This window comes from Sphaeramia orbicularis, chromosome 11 (genome assembly GCF_902148855.1).
Source record: "Sphaeramia orbicularis chromosome 11, fSphaOr1.1, whole genome shotgun sequence".
In the NCBI taxonomy this organism is placed as follows: Eukaryota; Metazoa; Chordata; class Actinopteri; order Kurtiformes; family Apogonidae; genus Sphaeramia; species Sphaeramia orbicularis.
The window spans coordinates 47733318-47755590 of record NC_043967.1 but is presented as its reverse complement, the minus strand read 5'-3'; the positions used below and the strand labels follow the sequence as shown (position 1 = coordinate 47755590).

The 22273-nt window shown below is 38.1% G+C and overlaps 2 protein-coding genes across 4 annotated transcripts in view; both read right to left on the bottom strand.

Annotated features, from left to right (window-relative positions):
• LOC115428011 (zinc finger protein 583-like) overlaps nt 1-10963 on the bottom strand; it is a 40872-nt gene extending 29909 nt beyond the window's left edge. Inside the window, exons 1-3 of one of the 3 annotated variants that reach the window (XM_030146777.1) lie at nt 10673-10920; nt 10279-10422; nt 2181-3180 (exon numbers count right to left, since the gene is read on the bottom strand). In XM_030146777.1, coding sequence (XP_030002637.1) covers nt 2207-3180; nt 10279-10422; nt 10673-10868 — 1314 coding nt within the window. In that variant the 5' untranslated portion in view covers nt 10869-10920 and the 3' untranslated portion in view covers nt 2181-2206. Of the gene's footprint in view, nt 1-2180; nt 3181-10278; nt 10423-10672 lie in introns of those variants that run through there. The other 2 variants (XM_030146779.1, XM_030146778.1) reach the window with 2 other exon arrangements.
• A 2727-nt stretch (nt 10964-13690) lies between these two features.
• On the bottom strand, nt 13691-21796 carry LOC115428174 (uncharacterized). Its single transcript, XM_030147021.1, has 7 exons — nt 21268-21796; nt 20872-21006; nt 19618-20118; nt 17270-17449; nt 16877-17020; nt 14659-15017; nt 13691-13765 (listed from the first exon to the last, which is right to left on the bottom strand). Exons 1-7 carry the CDS (start codon nt 21437-21439, stop codon nt 13691-13693), a joined length of 1566 nt encoding a protein of 521 aa, XP_030002881.1. The 5' UTR covers nt 21440-21796.
• Between the last annotated feature and the right edge of the window lie 477 nt (nt 21797-22273).

The following is a 22273-nucleotide window of genomic DNA, read 5'->3' as shown; positions in this document are numbered from 1 at the left end:
CGAAGTCGCTTCAAAGTCCTTCGACTAATGATAATGTGTTGATGGTGGGATAGGCTCAGTATTTGGCCTTTGTGCGTAAACCACAAATTAAAGTATAACTTCACAAAATGTTCCAAGTTATTCGATTAGTGGGTATGACTTTATTCTCATTATATTATGACTTTATTCTCGAATTATTATTATTTCATCCTCGTTAAATGAGTTTTTTTTTTTTTTAAACTTCGACTTTATTCTGGTTAGAGTTTTTTTAAACTACGACTTTATTCTCGAAATATAACAACTGTATTCTCATAGTGACAAGCGTTTTTATGTGGCCCAAATACGCCGTCATAATTAGTGATGTGACGTTCACGAATGAATCAAATCTTTTGAACGGCTCTTTGAAATGAACAATGGGAACCGAGTCTTTGTAAAGAGCTGTTTTTTTTTTTTTTTTTTTTTTTTTTTTTTGTTTAAGGAGGGAGTGTCTGATTGCCTGTCAATTTAGCGTCACTGGGGAGGCATTGAGCAGGAGAATGTTCGAGCAGAAAAAAAAGAGTGCTTGCACACTGCGCATGTCTCATGGCAAGAAGTTAGCAAAAAAAAAAAAAAAAAACAACAGTTTGAAGCGTGAGGTGAGCATACTGGAGGAGGCGGAGCTGGAAGCCTGGTCGAAACCGGAGAGAAGTTTGAGTGAGTGAGTGACCACCTGTGACTAATGAGCCAAAGAAACAGGAGTAGTATTTGGATGCACTTTTCAGAAAGAAAAGATGGGCATGCAACTTGCATTATTTGCAAAAAATATATATCTTTCAAGTCTGGATCAACGAATAATTTTCACCGCCAATTGAAGACGTTTTTGGTCAAATTCCAGCATTTGCCTAATGTCACCTCTCATGTCGTGTATTTAGCCCACACATTTTAACTAACTATTCTTTTTTACGGTAAGATATTTAAAGCCGTGCCAATTAAACACCTTTAAAATGTAATGTCAATCATCACATGTAGTCTATTTAGTCGTTAAAACATTGGTGTTTCAAAATAATACAAAAAACATTACAGAGCCAGTCTTTTGAACGGCTCTTTTCAGTGAACGGCTCCTGATTGAACGACTCCCTTCAAAGAGCCAAAAGTCCCATCACTAGTCATAATGGTGGTTATGTAAACCACTCATATTCTCGCCAATAAGCCACTTTCTCTGAGAAAGGTGAAAAGCTGATCTAATATTCTTTTAGAGGGTTGGTCTAAGATGTTTACTAATGACAACACTTTTTCCCCTCTACTACTCAACACTGCAACTACTAGGTTCCTCTGCTCACTGTAACAATACTATTAGGACGAGCTGACAAGATTCTTCTTCTCTCATTTTATTGGCGGATTACAACCAACGTTAAAAGGTGCATACCGCCATCTATTGTACCGGAGTGTGCAACATCAGGGTTTATTACCTCAGGTTACAATCTACATTTTGTATAATAATAATAAATGAATATAGATGTAAAACTGTAAATAACATCAGTATGAATATAATCATCTCTCCTGTGCCCACTATCTACCCTACTGACCTTGAAATTCTTTTGAATTTGCTGCAGATGGCATGCCTTTCACCTATCTATCCCATCTTCTTTTTGATGTTGAAGGTGATCCTAATTATAGGTGATATAATAAGTGATAATGCAAAGACCAAGCACACACTGAATAGTAGTAGTAGAAATAATAATACAATGTATATCTTAAACAATTGTCCAGAACCGTTAATACTACTACTACAAATACAAATATTAAATAAAATAATAATACAATATATATCTTAAATGAAGCTTCACATATAGGAAACTTTGTGGTTAACATTATTTTGGAAAAATGTACATGTAAATGAATGAATAAAAAAAAGTGGGGATTTAAAAACACTGAATTGAAAGTCAATAAAATGACACCATGGCTGAAGATGAAACTCACTTATCTGAAAATGCACTTTTTGAGAAAACTAAACAAAACTTTCAGAATACAAAGCAATATCATATTTCACTTTAATGTCTCATCACTTGCAAGTACTTCACTGTCCTGATGAGTCTTCAGTCTGCTCATCAGTATCTGCTCCTCCATGTTCATCTGGATCTAAATTCATTGTGTGAATTTTAATGCCTTGTATAGACTGTTGTTACGTGCACCGTGCATGTTTTATCTGAACTAGATTTTTATGTTTAAAAAAGTAGTCATTATAAACTTAGTGGATGGAAGCCTTCTTTCCAGTGTGAGTGAACATATGGTTCTTAAGATTCCGTTTACGGGCAAAACCTTTCTTACAAACTGAACAGCAGAAAGGCTTTTCTCCTGTGTGAACTGACATATGATTCTTAAGATTACTTCTATGCGCAAAACCTTTCTTACAAACTGAACAGCTGAAAGGCTTCTCTCCTGTATGAACTGACATATGTTGCTTGATTTCAAATTTACGTGCAAAACCTTTCTTACAAACTGAACAGCTGAAAGGCTTCTCTCTTGTATGAACTAACATATGATTTTTAACTTCAGATATACGTGCAAAACCTTTCTTACAAATTGAACAGCTGAAAGGCTTTTCTCCTGTGTGAACTGACATGTGTTCCTTAACAAGACTTTTACGCGCAAAACCTTTCTTACAAACTGAACAACTGAAAGGCTTCTCTCCTGTATGAACTAACATATGTCTCTTAAGATTACTTTTATATGCAAAACCTTTCTCACAAACTGAACAGCTGAAAGGCTTCTTTGTTGTGTTGACTGTCATCTGTGTGTCCAATACTGACCAAAACTTACATGTTTTATCATCCTCAGTGCACTGATGTTGTGTTGTTTGACATGCCACATCACTTATTGGGAAGCCATTATTTTGGATGCTGTCTGGTTCTGATCCTCCATAGTCATCTCCGTCTTCTGGTTCCTCTGTGTTCTCAGTTTGACTTTGATGAAGCTGTGAGGACTGAGCTTTCTCTTCATCATATTCAATCTTCACACGCGGTGGAGTGGATGGGAACTTAGTGATAGCAGCCTCCTCTAGCCCTTGAAGCTGTTCTCCCTCCTGATTGGTCCACAGGTTCTCCTCTTCCTTGGTATGGGGAGGCTCTGGGTCCACCTGGTCCAGACTGGGGCTCCTGTCCTGTTGCTCCAGGAGTGGCTCTTCTTTCACCATCCACAGCTTTTGGATGAGTGTAGGACACTCTAAAACACAGACAAACACTTTAATCAAACATATTTTCACAATGATGCCACCACAGGTCAGACATTCACCTTGTTAGAAGCAGTTCCTGTTAGGTTAGTTCAATAGTTTATTATGTCATGGGCAATCCTAATTAATTAATTATATCAATAAGAATAAAAAGGGCAGCTTAAGCCCACATGGCTAATATACTGCTGTAGTCTGATGACAACAGGCATCCTAAAAAAAAAATCAATATATTACAGCACAGTAATGAAAAGGAGAGCGATAAGAAAGCTAAGAGACAAGATAAATCAATAAAGATAAGAGAGAACAGTACAATCATACTGAGACAGCACATATAATCAAAACATACAAAAGCAGCACATACAGTATAATCACACACAATACATCAGCACATAATCAAATTCAGGGATGCAGACAGACATCACATATGGACAGACAGCATCCATGATCATGACGCAAATAACACACAGCCGTATGTCAGTGTGTGCAGGTGTAATTGTCAACAAACCATGTTTTTAACTTGGCTGTAAAAGTGGAGTGAGACCCTTTGCTTCAGTTCTTTATATGATGAACGACAGCGCACCAGGTCTACAGTCATTATTAAAACAGCTGTCAATCAGTATCAGTCAGAAATTACTTGCATCCTGTAAACCCCAGGCCATTATTTTCTGAGGGAATCACCTCAATGCCGCACAAAACCAATGGATTAGGTGATGGCAGAAGCTTCATTCATACAAAACCAAGTTATGATCTGAAATAAGCAAAGGTAAGAAAAAATTCACAATCACTACATTAACTCTGTCTCATTCTTTGAGTTTTCATGGAAGAGAAATAATAGTTGTACTGTTGAATCTATTTAGTGTTCAATTAGTGGTACAAAGTTTGTCACATTAGTCTTTTGTTTAATAAAATTATTCTTGATAAATTCTGGTCTGACTTGTTTTCAATATTTGCTCAGTTAACTGCTTGTTGTGTGGATTGTGTTTTGTTGTCCAAGAGTTGGTTTTGTTGAGATTTCAGCTGATGTTCCTCTAGTTAAGTGAATATATACCATGTATATATTGCTACAAGCATCGTGTAGCATTACCATGGCGACACAGACAGAACAACAGAGGCCAACCTGATAGTAGTAGAAGCTTCAATGTCTGCTCTTCCTCCTGATCCTCTTTAATGTGGGGGGGCTCTGGGTCCTCCTGGTCCACATGGGGGCTATATCCCTGCTGCTCTGGGGGAATCAGAATGTCTGCATGACCCAGTGGGAAACACAGACAATAACAGCTACGACAAAGCTCATTTTCACTGAGCTATTTCACAATGGGAAACATCACTATCCCACAACAAACAATGGATTTTGAACGGAAGTATTATGTAGATAAACAAAACATAACGTGCTGCGCAGTTTTAATACCCCGTGGCCAAATATAGCATAAGCTTCTGTTGGAAGTTACTGCCCTATAGTTTAAATTATATTGTCTTTCTGTAAAACTTACTACATATTTATACTTGAACCAACTCAGATATTTCAACTGCACAAGGTCATTAGACCTTGAAAAAGTAGATCAAGGTGACCTATTTTCAATAGGCTTCTGCCTCATGTCAAGATGCAGCCACTGTATAAATTTGGAGCAGATATCTCAATGCATTCTTCAGATAATGTGATTATGTCGTTGAAAAAAACAGACGGACAGGCAGGCGGCAGTTATAAGAACCCTCGGCCGCGGGGTAAGAACCGCTCATTTACAGTTTAGCTATAACGTCGCAGAATATTTCAACAATGATTATAAAGTCTCTAATTCAGGAAAACATTTTTAAAACAAATCAGTTTGAGTTGAACAAACCTGTTTGGTGCACAGTGTCCGGTAGTCTCTGGTTTCTTTTCTTGTGCTTTGGGGAATCACTGAGTTTCTCCTCAATCTCTGCGATGCTTCTTTGAAATACTCCAAATATCTCCTCCGCAGCCGCAGTCAGTATCTGCTCCACCGATGCCCTCACCTTTTGCATTTCACACATTTTAGCACTTGTTGCCCCACACACCGTCACAAACACACGCGACTGTTCGCAGCTGGCGAGCTAAGCTAATTCCGGTGGTTCTGAGCACATGCGCATAAGGAGAGAAGCTCAGACGCACGCTGATTGGTTAACCGATCCACGTGACTACCGATCCACGTGATTACACAATCACAAACCAGAGCCCTATACTGTTACTACACGCTTTGATGTCGCCGCTCCGGTGATCACGTGGTCCGTGTAAGCCTGAACAGTTACAAATGATATGAGCGCTCTTATGTTATTCAGTGGGAGAAACAGCGGTGAGCATGGTAAATCTCAAAAATAAACCACACCTAATCGTTGTTGCACTACTGTGTGTATTGTTGTGTATGTAATACTTGTGAGTAGTGGGGCTGACCACTGAAAGGACAACATTTATTACTTTGAAAACTTAAGTTTTTTGAGGGAAAGGTTGGTGTTAGCTTGGGTAGGCTACGTGAGTGGTGCTAACTTTACAAGTTCGTTCACTCTGCAATTGTACTGTACTTGTAAGGAGATAGACAATTTACAATTTTTAAGTTTTACTATTATAGGACTGTGGTATAAGCAGAGATCAGCAGTTAGCTGTGTGAACACTGTGTACTTGCCAAGCTCTGCTTGGGCCTTTCTAAACTAAATGACGAATGACAAGGAATAACGAATGACCACGTAAGATTTGGCAAAGACCACGTAAGATTTAGCGTAATCATCGGTAATCACCTTTGACCAGCTGCAGTAATTACATACCAACTGCATCCAGTTACACTTTATCAAGAATGAATCACAATACCACATTCATTTCATGGGAAGAGATAAAAACATTGTATTCCAACTTGATCGACAACAGTGCGTATAGAAATGTCACGTCACATACGTGATGCCTTGGCTCTAATATTTCAGGAAGACGACAGTGGACGCTTTAGTCCCGTAAAGTTGATACGGAAGCGCTTTTATTTTGATAATCAAGTTAGATGGGCTCGCGTAGCTCTCTGGAGCTTCACTTCCAGCTGAGGCTAGGGCTACACCCACAGCTAATTGCAGGGGATACATGTTGTTACTTCCATATTCTGTTCACTATATTTACTAGAGGCCGGCCAGCCAGTAAACCGACACGTCGTTTTCCGTTATTCGAAGTCATCTGTCGTTCCCATTGTAGCTGTCATTCCATTCAAACTATTCCGAATGACAAAGGAGCAGTTGTTATGCCAAATCTTACGTGGTCATTCGTTATTCCTTGTCATTCATTTAGTTTAGAAAGGCCCGCTCTGCTTTCCTGATAACACACACAATGAGGCATTAACCAGCGGATAGCATAGCAGCTACCTTAGCATGCCATCATTATCATGGCCGCTAAACTCATTAAAAACTCAATATTAGCAAAATCAAAACTCAACAGAATTCTTATAGAATGAGTCGGATCTTACAAACGCCAAGTTATAGAAGTTTCGCCTCCTTTAACTCATGAATAATAACTTTAATGAACTTTTATTGGCAGAGCTTAGCTCTACAGCAACTCTTCTCCAAATTAGCATATTACCTTAGCTGATCAATCTAACCAAACGCCACCAGGTTCAGCAAAACAACTAAAATAAAACCCACTAATAACAAAATTACAAAAAACTGATCTGCCTTGGCGGAGGTCTGCGCTCTCCGAGTGCTTTTCTAATTTACTTATTTTTGGTGTTGAAGGTGATCCTAATGAAATGCAGAGACATCAGTAGGTAATGATGCAAAGGCCATGCACACACTTAATAGTAGTAGTAAAAATAATAATACAATGTATATCTTAAAATGGAGCTTCACATATAGGAGACTTTGTGGTTAACATTATTTATTTTGGAAAAATTTTCATGTAAATGAATTAATAAATAAAGGTGAGGCTTTAAAGACATTGAATTGAAACTCAATAAAATGACACCATGGCTAAAGATGAAACCCACTTATGTGAAAATGCACTTATAGAAAATTAAAACAAAACTTGAAAACAAAACAATATAGGCAATCACTTTAACGTCTCACATCACTTACAAGTAGAACACTGTCCTGATCAGTCTTCAGTCTGCTCATCAGTATCTGCTCCTCCATGTTCATCTGGATCTAAATTCATTGTGTGAATTTTACTGCCTTGTATGGATCCTCATGTTTTATCGAAACTGGATTTTTATCTTTAAAAAAGTAGTTATTATAAACTTAGTGGGGCGGAAGCCTTCTTTCCTGTGTGAGTTAACATATGTTTACTAAGATTCCATTTAAGGGCAAAACCTTTCTTACAAACTGAACAGCAGAAAGGCTTCTCTCTTGTATGAACTAACATATGTTCCTTAAGATTACCTTTACGCGGAAAACCTTTCTTACAAACTGAACAGCTGTAAGGCTTCTCTCTTGTATGAACTGGCATATGTTGCTTAACATCAGATTTACGTGCAAAAGCTTTCTTACAAACTGAACAGCTGAAAGGCTTTTCTCCTGTGTGAACTGACATATGTACCTTAACAAGACTTTTACGTGCAAAACCTCTCTTACAAATTGGACAACTAAAAGGCTTTTCTCCTGTATGAACTGACATATGTCTGTTAAGATAACTTTTATGCAGAAAACCTTTCTTACACACTGAACAGCAGAAAGGCTTCTTTGTAGTGTGGACTGTCACCTGTGTCTCCAACACTGACAAAAACTTACACGTTTTATCATCCTCAGTGGATTGATGTGTTGTTTGACATGCCTCATCACTTATAGGGAAGTCATTATTTTTGATGCTGTCTGGTTCTGATTCTCCATAGTCACCTCTGTCTTCTGGTTCCTCTGTGTTCTCCTCAATTTGACTTTGATGAAGCTGTGAGGACTGAGCTTTGTTTTCATCATATTCACTCTTTACACAAGGTGGAGGGGATGGGAACTTAGTGATACCAGCCTCCTCTAGCCCCTGAAGCAGTTCTCCCTCCTGACTGGTCCACAGGTTCTCCTCTTCCTTGGTATGGGGAGGCTCTGGGTCCACATGGTCCAGACTGGGGCTCCTGTGCTGCTGCTCCAGGGGAGGCTCTTCTTTCACCATCCACAGCTTTTGGTTGGGTGTAGGACACCCTAAAACATAGACCAACACTTCAGTCAAACATATTTTCACAATGATGCCACCAAAGCTCAGACATCACCCTTGTTAGAAGCCCTTCCTGTTAATGTACATATTTGCTGAACATACACAGAGACTGGACCAACAGAATTCAATGTTTGTGTCAAATGTGTCCAATAAATGCTCAGTGTCCTCAGGCTAGTGATGGGAATGAGACCGTCTATGTCAAGATAGAGTCAAGACAGAACCTTTGAAGGGTCGAAACTGAGACTGTTGGTTTTTAAATGCAGTCGAGACCAAGTCAAGACCGAGTCTTTGAGGAAGCAAGACCGAGTCGAGACCAAGACCATAAAATCAAGTCAGTTTTCATAATGATTTAATGTCACCCCAGTTAATAATCAACTGTTAGGCCTACAGACTAAGCTAGACTGGGAATTGTTTATAAGAGCAATCTGGCACACTCTTGTCTACTTAACCCATTCATATGAACTTTTTAGTATCATTAAAAAAATCCCAATCATATGCATCATTTCCTGCCAATTTTTCAAAACTGCTTCAACAACGCTGGTCTGTCATCAACATGTTAAGCCCACCCTGATTTCTAGACAGATTTGCTTTCACACTGCACTGCCTAGAACACACAGAAGAAGCAGCACAATGGCTCTTCAACCAGGTCCTTGTATACCTTCTAGGACTAAACTTGGAATTAGGTGGGCCGTTGGTATTAATCATCATCAAGTTGAAAGACGTTCATTCTGTCCTTCTCGTTCGCATTTCCTATAATCATTCATCTTTCAATGAGACGTGCAGTGACCTGTCAATCAACTGGGGTGGAACTGGCACCTGAGGTGTCCAATCAGGTTCCAGAGGTGGCCAGCGCTAGTTAGCAATATTTTCCTCGGCATGGCCTGCCCCAGTCTGCCTCTGATTGTTTCATCAGTCATCATGCCTAAAGTTAACCAATCTAATCAGTGGCAGCAAGTACTAGCCATTTACAGGCAGAGTAGGTTGGCCCATGGCTTCACCATCCTAGGGGGGAAAAATGGGCAATTTGGCTCGCAGATATTACTGAATGGATTTTTGTTAACATGAACATTAAAAAAACTCTGTTGGTCTTGAGGACTTGCTCTGAAATTCCGGGTCCTTCTCCTCCCACTGTGGTCCGAGACTGAGTTAGTCCAAGACGAGACCAAGAAAGCAGAAAATGGTCTCGAAACTGGTTTCGAGTACTACAACACTACCTCAGGCTCTATTCATTCATCACACTGCCTCACAGTTTAAATTAAATCTCAGATATCGCATTTTGTATTACTATTGAAGTTGATCTGACAGTTTTAGTTTTGTTTGGTTTTATTTATACATTCTAATTTTATTTCAAAGTCAGTGAGTGAGACCCTTTGCTTTACATGTTGTGACAGCGCACTAGGTCTACAGTCATTATTAAAACGACTGTCAATCAGTATTTTTTTTTCTTTTTTTGTCAAGCAGTATCAGTTAGAGGGGACTTTGCATCCTGTTTAACCGTGAGCCATTTGTTTTCGAGTGGGAACCATTTCAATGAAACACAAAACAATGGACTAGGCGATGGCAGAAGCTTCATTCATACAAAACCAAGTCATGATCAGAAAACAGCTAAGGTAAGACAAAATTCATAATCATTTCATCATAACGTGACTTTTGTCTCATTCAGTGAGTTTTAGTGGAAGAGAAATACTATTTACACTGTTGAATCTGCTTAGTGTTCAATTAGTGGTGCAAAGTTTGTCACATTGGTCTTTTGTTTTACAAAATCATTCATGATAAATTCTGGTCTGACTTGTTTTCAATATTTGCTCATTTAACTGCTTGTTGTGTTAATTGTGTTTTGTTGTCCAACAGCTGGTTCTGTTGAGATTTTAGCCGATGTTTTTCTACTTAAGTGAATATATACCATGTATATATTGCTACAAGTACCGTGTAGCATTACCATGGTAACGCAGACAGAACAACAAATGCTAACCTGACAGTAGTAGAAGCTTCATTGTCTGCTCTCCCTCCTGACTGATCCACTCATCCTCCTGTTCCTCTTTAATGTGGGGGGGCTCTGGTTCCTCCTGGTCCACATGGGGGCTACGTCCCTGCTGCTCTGGGGGAATCAGAATGTCTGCATGACCCAGTGGGAAACACAGACAATAACAGCTGTGACAAAGCTGATTTTCAGGGAGCTATTTCACAATTAGAAACATCACTGTCCCAAAATAAACAAAGGATCTTGAGCGGAAGTAATATGTTGACAAAAACAAAACGCTCATATACAGTTTAGCTATAACGTCGCTTAACGTTTAAAAACTGTTTATACAGTCTCTAATCCAGGAAAACATCTTTTAAAACAAAAAACGTTGAGTTGAACAAACCTGTTTTGTACACAGTGTCCGGTAGTCTCTGGTTTCTTTTATTGTGCTTTAGGGAATCACTGAGTTTCTCCTCAATCTCTGCAATGCTTCTTTGAAATATTCCAAATATCTCCTCAGCAGCCGCAGTCAGTATCTGCTCCACCGACGCCCTCAGCTTTTGCATTTCACACATTTTACCACACACCGTTAGAATCATATACGATTCTCCACGACACTGTTTACAGCTAAACGCCAGTAGTTCTATGCACATGCGCATAAGGAGAGACGCTCAGCCGCCCGCTGATTGGTTTACCGATCCACGTGACTACATGGTGACATAACATCTTACAAACATATTTGAAACACAAGTCATATATACAGTAACATAGTCCCTATCAATTTTCCGCATAAATAGCATTAATTATTATAGATTTACTTTTTATTTTTTTTATTTTTTACTTTTGGCTGGAGTGGTGCATGACTATGAGCAGAACAAAAAAGTACTGTAGTGTATGTTCCAGCTAAAGCAGAGGAGTTTGTACAAGAATTTTGACCTCAATCTATAAAGGATCACTTCTGCTCATGACAAAAAATCCAAAACGCCTTTGAAGATACGTGGTTCACAATGAACTTAAAGGGGATGAGATACTGTATTCTGAATAGGACACAAATAAAGTGAGATAAGTCAAGTATTTACCTCTGAGGTGGAGTAGAATTAAAGCATAAACCTGCAGAAAATGGAAATACTCAAGTAAAATACAAGTATCTGCCCATAAAATGTCATTAAGCTGAATCTTCAGAGCAATATATTTAAGGGAGTGACTTAGAAAACATGAAATGTCCTAAAGCAACATTTAGGAGATTTTTTTATTTACGGTACTTATTTTTGGTGTTGAAGGTGATCCTAATGGAATGCAGAGACATCATTAGGTGATAATACAAAGCCCAAGCACACACTGAATAGTAGTAATACAAATAATAATACAATGTATATCTTAAATGAAGCTTCACATATCGGAGATTTTGTGGTTAACCTTATTTATTTTGGAAAAATTTTCATGTAAATGAATGAATAAATAAAAGTGAGGCTTTAAAAACATTGAATTAAAAGTCAATAAAATGAAACCATGGCTGAAAATTAAACCCACTTATCTGAAAATGGACTTTTTGAGGAAAAAAAAACCAAAAACAACTTGAATACAAAACAATATTAGAAATAAATTTAACGTTGCACATCTCTTCGCATCATTTTGAAGAGTGTGCAAAAAATGCAACAGATGGAGTGTAGAAAGGGAAGATTCACACCAACCCAAAATGTAGGAATTCTTTCTTTGCCTTTATGTGCTAAACAATGTAGATTAATCCATGGCTCCAGAGGTAGACAAGATTTACTTAGTCAGCAACCGGATAGTGCAAGTAAAGTGTGCGCTGAGTATTACATGTTAACAGCCCAAAATGAACCTACTGATTATAGGATACATGAGACAATGGAGTATGAATGCTTTGCCAGCGGAGCATTTTCAGACACAAGTTATAATTGGCATGGCATATATGTGGGCAACGATACAGTTAAGTGTAATGTTCCATGGGTTCCGTCTTGGTTTCCACATGCTAATATGATGTCACTGTTTGTTGAGTAGCCTGTGTGGTATGAACATCCAGAAGCAATACCTCAAACTTGTCCTAATATAACTATGACTACACCTAATGCCCAACTTCTAAGTGAACAGACAACTGCAGTCTCAGATAGTTATTGGATATAATGACATTTTGTTGAATACCCTTCCTCCTCACTGGATAGAACTATGTATCCTTGTTAGAATGAAGGTGCCGGTACATGTTGTGTATGAAGGTGTAAATGACATATTGAGGATTAAAAAGAGTGAACTTAGTCGATCAAAGAGAGCTTATGAAGCTGATCCGGGAGTATATTTAGATACAATATGCCAGTCAAAAAGAATACCAGATGAGTTCAAGGCTAGACATGAAGTAATAGCAGGATTGGAATCTATATTTATCTGGATCTCGCCAAAAAAAAAAAAAAAAAACTGGATAAACTACATCTGTTATAATCAGCAGCGACTTATCGATTACACTAATGAAGTGGTTGGTGCACTCAGAGAGCAATTAGATGCAACCAGTAAAGTAGCATGGCAAAATCATCACATTTTAGATTGGATGCTCGCCAGTAAAGGAGGAGTCTGTGTTATGGGAGGCTGAAACTCAGTTGGCACAGATGGTGATTGAGCATCCGGATTTATTTCCCATTCTTGACATGGCTGACAAACCTATGGACAGATAAGCTGTGAAACTCTAACTTTGAATGAATGGGATTGGAGGAGCTGACTTTTGTCTCGTCACTGTTTACATCTGTGCCAAAGCCTCTCTAACCGCACTCTGAACTCACAGCCACTATGGCCACCTGAGAATCTGCATGGACTTGGACTGATTTACTGAATACTCATATTCTACAATTACAGTTACATTTACACTATGATCCATTTACTCAAGAATGTACAGTTAATCATGTGTTACAATTTTACCTATGTTACAATCTCCTGTTACAGGTATTGTACAATATAATCCTGGTTCTTATGACAGCATGTTGTATTCTGGTATACACAAGGAATCACGTTCCATTGATAGACACTGGTATTAATGGCAGTATATTACATATAATGGTATAATGGGTTCAGTTTCACTTAATTAACAACTGTATGGCTAATTGTATTTGTGTATATCAAACATAGTATATTCAGTGCAAGCCTTGAGTGATTGCCCACAATCTATTATCTATATGGATATACAAAAAACAGAAAATGCAGTTCTGGGGGTCGTAAGGGAATTTTCCTGATAATATCAGTCAGGTTTTTCATCCTTACTTACATTGAAAGATAAATAATTGATTAATTGGGAAATTGGTTAATTTTGAGTATTTTTGTTGTGGGATTGTATCCCACAAAAAGGGGAATGTTGTGTATGGTGTAACATTTTTGGTAACTGTTGGAAATCACTCCATTGCAAAATGTTTCTGATGTTCTAATGTTTCCTGATCTTGTTGGACCCCAGACAGTTGCTGAATTTAGCTGCCAGGTCACTCTGAACTGGCAGATACTTGGGAAGCCAGCAAGTGAAACGATCCCACAATCGCCAAGATTAAAAGGGTCATTAATAATGCTCTGGTATTCTGGTAACACCCATATTTTGGCTCAACTGTTATTCATGTATGAATTAAATGACTAGCAGCTTAGCTCCTTTTATGGACAATGATTTCCGATCAACCCTGCATAAAAATGAAAGTGAATAAAATGAATAAAAATGAATAAAGAACAGGGAGATATCCCAGATGTGCATTCCAGTTTGCTGTCTTTTTTCCTTCAACAACTCTACAACACAAATAAATCACTGTCCTGATCAGTCTTCAGTCTGCTCATCAGTATCTGCTCCTCCATGTTCATCTGGATCTAAATTCATTGTGTGAATTTTACTGCCTTGTACAGATCATCATGTTTTATTGGAATTGGATTTTTATGTTTAAAAAAGTAGTCATTATAAACTTAGTGGATGGAAACCTTCTTTCCTGTGTGATGTAACATATGTTTCTTAAGATTCCATTTATGGGCAAAATGTCTCTTACAAACTGAACAGCAGAAAGGCTTTTCTCCAGTGTGAACTGACATATGATTCTTAAGATTACTTTTATTCGCAAAACCTTTCTTACACACTGAACAGCAGAAAGGCTTCTCTCCTGTATGAACTGGCATATGTTGCTTAACATCAGATTTACGTGCAAAAGCTTTCTTACAAACTGAACAGCTGAAAGGCTTTTCTCCTGTATGAACTAGCATATGTCTCTTAAGTTTACTTTTATGCACAAAACCTCTGTTACAAACTGAACAGCAGAAATGCTTCTTTGTTGTGTGGACTGTCATCTGTGTCTCCGACACTGACAAAAGTTTATATTTTTTTTCATCCTTGGTGCATTTATGTTGTGTTGTTTGACATGCCACATGACTGATAGGGAAGTCATTATTTTGGATGCGGTCTGGTTCTGATCCTCCATAGTCATCTCCATCTTCTGGTTCCTCTGTGTTCTCCTCAATTTGACTTTGATGAAGGTGTGAGGACTCAGCTTTGCCTTCATCATATTCACTCTTCACACGAGGTGGAGTGGATGAGAACTTAGTGATATCAGCCTCCTCTAGCCCTTGAAGCTGTTCTCCCTCCTGATTGGTCCACAGGTTCTCCTCTTCCTTGGTATGGGGAGGCTCTGGGTCCACCTGGTCCAGACTGGGGGTCCTGCCCGGCTTCTCCAGGGGGAGCTCTTCTTTCACCATCCACAGCTTTTGGATGAGTGTAGGACACTCTAAAACACAAACACTTTAATCAAACATATTGTCCCAATGATGCCACCAAAGGTCAGACATTCACCTTGTAAGAAGCCCCCCCTGTAAATGTACATATTTGCTTCACATACCAAGAGACTGGACCAACAGAATTCAATGTTTGTGTCAAATGTGTCCAATAAATTCTTAGTGTCCCCGGTCTCTATTCACTCATCACAGTGCCTCACAGTTTCAATTAAATCTCAGATATCACATTTCGCATTACTATTGAAGTTGATCTAACAGTTTTAGTTTTGTGTGGTTTAAATATTCTAATTTTAGTTCAAAGTCAGTGAGTAAGACCCTTTGCTTCTGTACTTTATATGATGAACGACAGTGCACCAGGTCTACAGTCATTATTAAAACAGCTGTCAATCACTATCAGTCAAAGGTGACTTTGGATCCTGGGTCAGTCCATCTCAGTTTACCCAGTGAGTTAAACCCCACCTCCTTCAATTTTGATGAAATTTGGTGTATGGGTAACTCACAGACAGAAAAGCCGAACTTTCAAATTTGAACTTTTTTGGACCAACGATTTTTGAGATATCACAATTTAATTTTTTCACTTTTTCCCAAAAAAGGCAGTGGTAGCCAAATTTCAAATTGCTTTAACTCAGCAACCACTGGTCCGATTTTAAAAAACAAGGTATTTCTGTAAAGGAGGGGCCATAAGGAATTAAATCTAGCATTATTTTGTGCAGTTTGGGTACTTTTGAGTTGGATGACCTTTTAATTTATATTTTGACCTTGAAATTGACACTGTGGGACACGCCCGACCTCTTTGACACCATGATGAAAAATGTAGCCCTATGTGTCAACTACAAAATAAAACAATTGAAGGGGTTTTCTTTTTTATTTTCATGCAATACCATGTAGGAGCTGACATGTCCATTCCTTCAGCGATCCATTCAGTGTCCTTTCTGTATACTTCCATATAGAGTGTCTCAAGTTGATGTATTCCAAGAAATATTGTCAATCACAAACCAAAAGTCAATGAAAATTTCACAACTGTCTCAATCTTATGAAAACTAAGTGTTTACTGTTTGTCAACAGGCCAATTCAAGCAGTGGTCAGATTACTTATGGTCTCCCCTTAACAGAAATACCCTGCTTTTGAAAATCAGACCAGTGGTTGCTGAAGTACAGCAATTTGAAACTTGGCTGCCACAGTGTTTTTTGCGAAAAAAGTGAAAAAAAAAAAAATAAATAAAAAAAAATTGCGATATCTCAAAAACCGTTGATCTGATAAAGTTCAAATTTAAAATTTTGGCCTTTCTGGCTATGAACTACCTATATACCAAATTTCATAAAAATTGGAGGGGGTGAGGATTTAAAAATGCCATATTTTTGGGTGATCTGAGATGGACTGACCCTCCTGTTAAGCCCGTTTATTTCTAGTGGGGATCGTTTCAATGCAACAAAAAAAACAATGGGTTAGGCAATGGCAGAAGCTTCATTCATACAAAACCAAGTCATGATCAGAAAACAGCTAAGGTAAGACAAAATTCATAATCATTACATCATAATGAAACCTCTGTCTCATTCAGTGAGTTTTAGCAGAAGAGAACTAATACTTGTACTGCTGAATCTGCTTAGTGTAACATGTTTGTCCCAGTGGTCTTTTGTTTTATAAAGGTTTTCTTCATAAATTCTGGTTTGAGTTGTTTTCAACATTTGCTCAATGAAGTGCATGTTGTGTTAATTGTGTTTTGCTGTCCAAAATTTTGTTTTGTTGAGATTGTAGCTGATGTTCCTCTAGCTAAGTTAATGTATACAATGTGTATATTTCTACAAGCATCCTGTAGCATTACCATGGCAACACAGACGGAACAGATGCCAACCTGATAGTAGCAGAAGCTTCATTGTCTGCTCTCCCTCCTGACTGATCCACTCTTCCCCCTGTTCCTCTTTAATGTGGGGGGGCTCTGGGTCCTCCTGGTCCACATGGGGGCTACGTCCCTGCTGCTCTGGGGAAATCCGAATGTCTGCATGACCCAGTGGGAAACAGACAAATAACAGCTGTGACAAAGCTGATTTTTAGTGAGCTATTTCACAATGAGAAACATCACTGGCCCAAAATAAATAAAGAATCTTGAACGGAAGTAATATGTAGACAAAAACAAAACGCTCATATACAGTTTAGGTATAACGTCGCTTAACATTTAAAAACTGTTTATAAAGTCTCTAATCCAGGAAAACATTATTTAAAACAAAAAACGCTGAGGTGAACAAACCTGTTTGGTGCACAGTGTCCAGTAGTCTCTGGTTTCTTTTCTTGTGCTTTGGAGAATCACTGAGTTTCTCTTCAATCTCTGCGATGCTTCTTAGAAATACTCCAAATATCTCCTCAGCAGCCGCAGTCAGTATCTGCTCCACCGACACCCTCAGCTTTTGCATCTCACACATATTACCACCTTGGTTATCCACACATTCAACTCTTCATTATATTATTCGTAGCTAAACTCCAGCGGTTCTGTGCACATGCGCATGACAGAAGCTCAGCCGCTCGCTGATTGGTTTACCGATCCATGTGACTATATGGTCACGTTCATCTTACAAAAAATTTTAAGAACATGTCAAACATACACCCAAACTTTAAAATCTTCCTATTGGAATTTGAAAATTATATTAAATCTTTAAAATTTATTTAGAATAATAAATAAAACAAACTCTAACACCCTGGCAATTTAAAAACAATTATTTAATATTAACTGAACTCTATGTTGCATTTATTTATTTATATTTATTTTATTTACTTTTTTATACTATTATTTGTATATTATGCTTTGTATCTTGAAGTCTATGCAATTTTTTAAAACTTAAATGTTCAAATACGTTTTCCTTTTTGACATCTTGTTTTTTTCAAGTTTTTGTACTATACACTGTTTTCAATAAAGTTGGGGAAAAAAAGAACATTTCAAATATGCAGTACGCAGTAGAATAGTCCCTGTCAGTTTTCTGCAAAAGTAGCATTAATTATTATAGATTTACTCTTTTTTTTCTCTTGGTTGGAACGGTGCATGACTATGAGCTGAACAAAGAAGTACTGTATGTTCCAGCTGATGCAGGAGAGTTTGTACAATAAGAACTTTGACATCAATTCATCAAGGATCGTTTCTATTCATGACAGAAAATCCATAACAAATGTGAAAATATGTGGTTCACACTGAACATAAAGGGGATGAGATATTGTATTCTGAAAAGGACACAAATTAAGTGGCGAAAACTCAGGTATTTACGTCTGAGGTGGAGTAGAATTAAAGTATAAACCTACAGAAAATGGAAATACTCAAATAAAGTGCAAGTATCTGCCCTTAAAATGTCATTAAGCTGAATCTTCAGAGCTATATATTTAATGGAGTGACTAAGAAAACATGAAATGTCCTAAAGCGACTTTGAACTAAAATGAATGACTTCTCTCACTTTAACAGGATATTTTAATTAAAGTCTACAACTAAGAAGAAAAAAAGCTGATAATAGGAACTGCATTATGTTCTTCTGTTTTTAATGTCACTGGGTGATATTTATTTTAGCACTTCTTCTATAGAAGGCGGAAATTTCCTGAATACATTGTTGGGCGTGTAGAAGAATAAGTGTTTTTTTTCTATTAAACACCACCCTCTGCTGGTTCACAAATCGAGGTTGCATCAAAGTTTATTTACTTATTTTTGGTGTTTAAGGTGATTGAATTCAGTGCAAAGACATCATTAGGGGATAATGCAAAGGCAAAGCACACAATGAATAGTAGTAATAATAATACACTGTATATATTAAATTCAGCTTCACATGTAGCAAACTTTGTGGTTAACATTATTTATTTTGTAAAAATTTTCATGTAAATAAATTAATAATTAAAGGTGACGCTTTAAAATCAGTGAACTAAAAGCTGATAAAATGACACCATGACTGAAGATGAAAACCACTTATCTGAAAATGCACTTTTTGAGAAAACTAAAGAAAAGGTTGAACACAAAAAAATATCAGAAATCACTTGAACGTCTCACATCACTTGCAAGTACATCACTGTCCTGATCAGTCTTCTCCATTAAATGAACTGACATATGTTGCTTAACATCAGATTTACGTGCAAAACCTTTCTCACAAACCGAACAGCTATAAGGCTTCTCTCCTGTGTGAACTGACATGTGTTCCTTAACAAGACTTTTACGTGCAAAACCTTTCTCACAAACTGAACAGCAGAAAGGCTTCTCTCTTGTATGAACTGGCATATGTTGCTTAACTTCAGATTTACGTGCAAAAGCTTTCTTACAAACCGAACAGCTGAAAGGCTTCTCTCCTGTGTGAACTGACATGTGTTCCTTAACAAGACTATTACGTGCAAAACCTTTCTTACAAACTGAACAACTGAAAGGCTTCTCTCTTGTATGAACTAACATATGTCTGTTAAGATTGCTTTTATGTGGAAAACCTCTCTTGCAAACTGTACAGCTGAAAGGCTTCTCTCTTGTATGAACTGGCATATGATTTTTAACTTCAGATATACGTGCAAAACCTTTCTTACAAACTGAACAACTGAAAGGCTTCTCTCCTGTATGAACCATCATGTGATCTTTAAGTTTACTATTATATGCAAAAGCTTTCTTACAAACAGAACAGCTGAAAGGCTTCTTTGTTGTGTGGACTGGCATCTGTGTCTCTGGCACTGACCAAAACTTACACATATTATCATCCTCGATGTATTGATGTTGTATTGTTTGACATGTCAGATCACTTATTGGGAAGTCATTATTTTGGATGTTGTCTGGCTCTGATCCTCCATAGTGATCTCCGTCGTCTGGTTCCTCTCTGTTCTCCTCAGTTTGACTTTGATGAAGCTGTGAGGACTGAGCTTTGTCTTCATCATATTCACTCTTCACATGAGATGGAGTGGATGGGAACATAGTGATATAAGGCTCCTCTGGCCCTTGAAGCTGTTCTCCCTCCTGATTGGTCCACAGGTTCTCCTCTTCCTTGATATGGGGAGATTCTGGGTCCACCTGGTCCAGACTGGGGCTCCTCTCCTGCTGCTCCAGGGGGAGCTCTTCTTTCACCATCCACAGCTTTTGGTTGAGTGTAGGACACTCTAAAACACAAACATTTCAAACAAACATATTTTCACAATGCCACCAAAGGTCAGACATTCACCTTGTTAGAAGCCCTTCCTGTGTAATGTACATATTTGCTTCACATACACAGAGACTGGACCAACAGAATTCAATGTTTGTGTCAAATGTGTCCAATAAATGCTCAGTGTCCTCAGGCTCTATTCACTCATCACAGTACCTCACAGTTTCAATTAAATCTCAGATATCACATTTTGTATTACTATTGAAGTTGATCTGAAAGTTTTAGTTTTGTTTGGTTTTATTTAAATATTCTAATTTTAGTTCAAAGTCAGCGAGTGAGACCCTTTGCTTCTGTACTTTATATGATGAACGACAGTGCACCAGGTCTACAGTCATTATTAAAACAGCTGTCAATCAGTATCAGTCAGAGGTGACTTTGTATCCTGTAAACTCTGGGCCATTTGTTTCTAGTGGGAATCATTTCTACGCAACACAAAACAATGGATTAGGCGATGGCAGACGCTTCATTCACAACCCCGCCCCATTATTTGTTCCCTGTGCCAGTATCAACATTTCCTGAAAATTTCATCAACCCCCCCCGCCCACCATCACCAAAATTTAATCATCTGTTACTTGTATCAGTATCAACATTTCATCAAAATCCTTCCATAACTTTTTGAGTTATCTTGCTAACAGACAGACAAACAAAGAAACAGACAAACCCCGATGAAAAGATAACCTCCTTGGCGGAGGTAACAGCAGATGCCAACCTGATAGTAGTACAAGCTTCATTGTCTGCTCTCCCTCCTGACTGATCCACTCTTCCTCCTGTTCCTCTTTAATATGGGGGGGCTCTGGGTCCTCCTGGTCCACACGTCCCTGCTGCTCTGGGGAAATCCGAATGTCTGCACCACCCAGTGGGAAACACAGACAATAACAGCTGTGACAAAGCTGATTTTCACTGAGCTGTTTCACAATGACAAACACCACTGTCCCAAAATAAACAATGGACCTTGAACGGAAGCAGAATGTGGATTTAAAAAAAAAAACAAAAAACGTTCAAATACTGTTCAGCTATAACGTCGCTCAATGTTTAAACGTTGTTTATACAGTCTCCAATCCGGGAAAAAAAAAATTTAAAACAAAAAACGTTGAGGTGAACAAACCTGTTTGGTGCACAGTGTCCGGTAGTCTCTGGTTTCTTTTCTTGTGCTTTTGGGAATCACTGAGTTTCTCCTCAATCTCGGCGATGCTTCTTTGAAATACTCCAAATATCTCCTCAGCAGCCGCAGTCAGTATCTGCTCCACCGAAACCCTCAGCTTTTGCATCTCACACATTTTCCCACCTTGGTTTTCCACACATTCAGCTCTACACGGCACAATTTGCAGCTAAACTGACCCCAGTGGTTCTGTGCACATGCGCGTGACAGACGATCAGCCGCGCTCTGATTGGTTTAAAGAACCCACGTGACTATATGGTCTTACAAAAATATTTAAAGAATAAGTCAAATATGCAGTATGCAGTAAAATAGTCCCTGTCAGTGTTCCGCAAAAATAGCATTAATTATTCTAGATTTACTCTTTTGTTTTTTGGCTGGAACGGTGCATGACTATGAGCAGAACAAAGCAGTACTGTACTGTATGTTCCAGCTGATGCAGGAGAGTTTGGACAAGAATTTTGAGCTCAATCCACAAAGGATCCCTTCTGCTCATGACAAAAACTCCATAACACTTTTTAAGATATGTTGTTCACAATAAAAATAAGGGGGTGAGATACTGTATTCTGAAAAGGACACAACTTAAATGGAGAAAAGTCAAGTATTTACCTCTGAGGTGGAGTTGAATTAAAGTATAAACCTACAGAAAATGGAAATACTCAAATAAAGTGTAAGTATCTGCCCTTAAAATGTCATGAAGCTGAATCTTCAGAGCTATATATTTAAGTGAGTAACTTAGAAAACATGAAATGCCCTAAAGCGACTTTGCACTAAAATGAATTAACTCTCACTTTAACAGCATATTTAATTAAAGTCTATGACTATGAAGAAAAAAAGCTGATAAAATATGAACTGCATGATGTTCTTGTGTTTTTAATGTCACTGGGTGATATTTATTTAGCAGTTCTTCTGTAGTAGAAGGAAATTTCCTAAATACATTGTTGGGCGTGTAGAA

Coding starts and splice junctions, on each gene's coding strand:
- LOC115428174 (XM_030147021.1), bottom strand. CDS start 21,439: ATGTGTGAGATGCAAAAGCTGAGGGTTTCGGTGGAGCAGATACTGACT. Junction 21,007..21,267: donor GGACACTGTGCACCAAACAG/GTTTGTTCACCT, acceptor TGGGTGGTGCAG/ACATTCGGATTTCCCCAGAG. Junction 20,119..20,871: donor GAAGCTTGTACTACTATCAG/GTTGGCATCTGC, acceptor TTTGTGTTTTAG/AGTGTCCTACACTCAACCAA.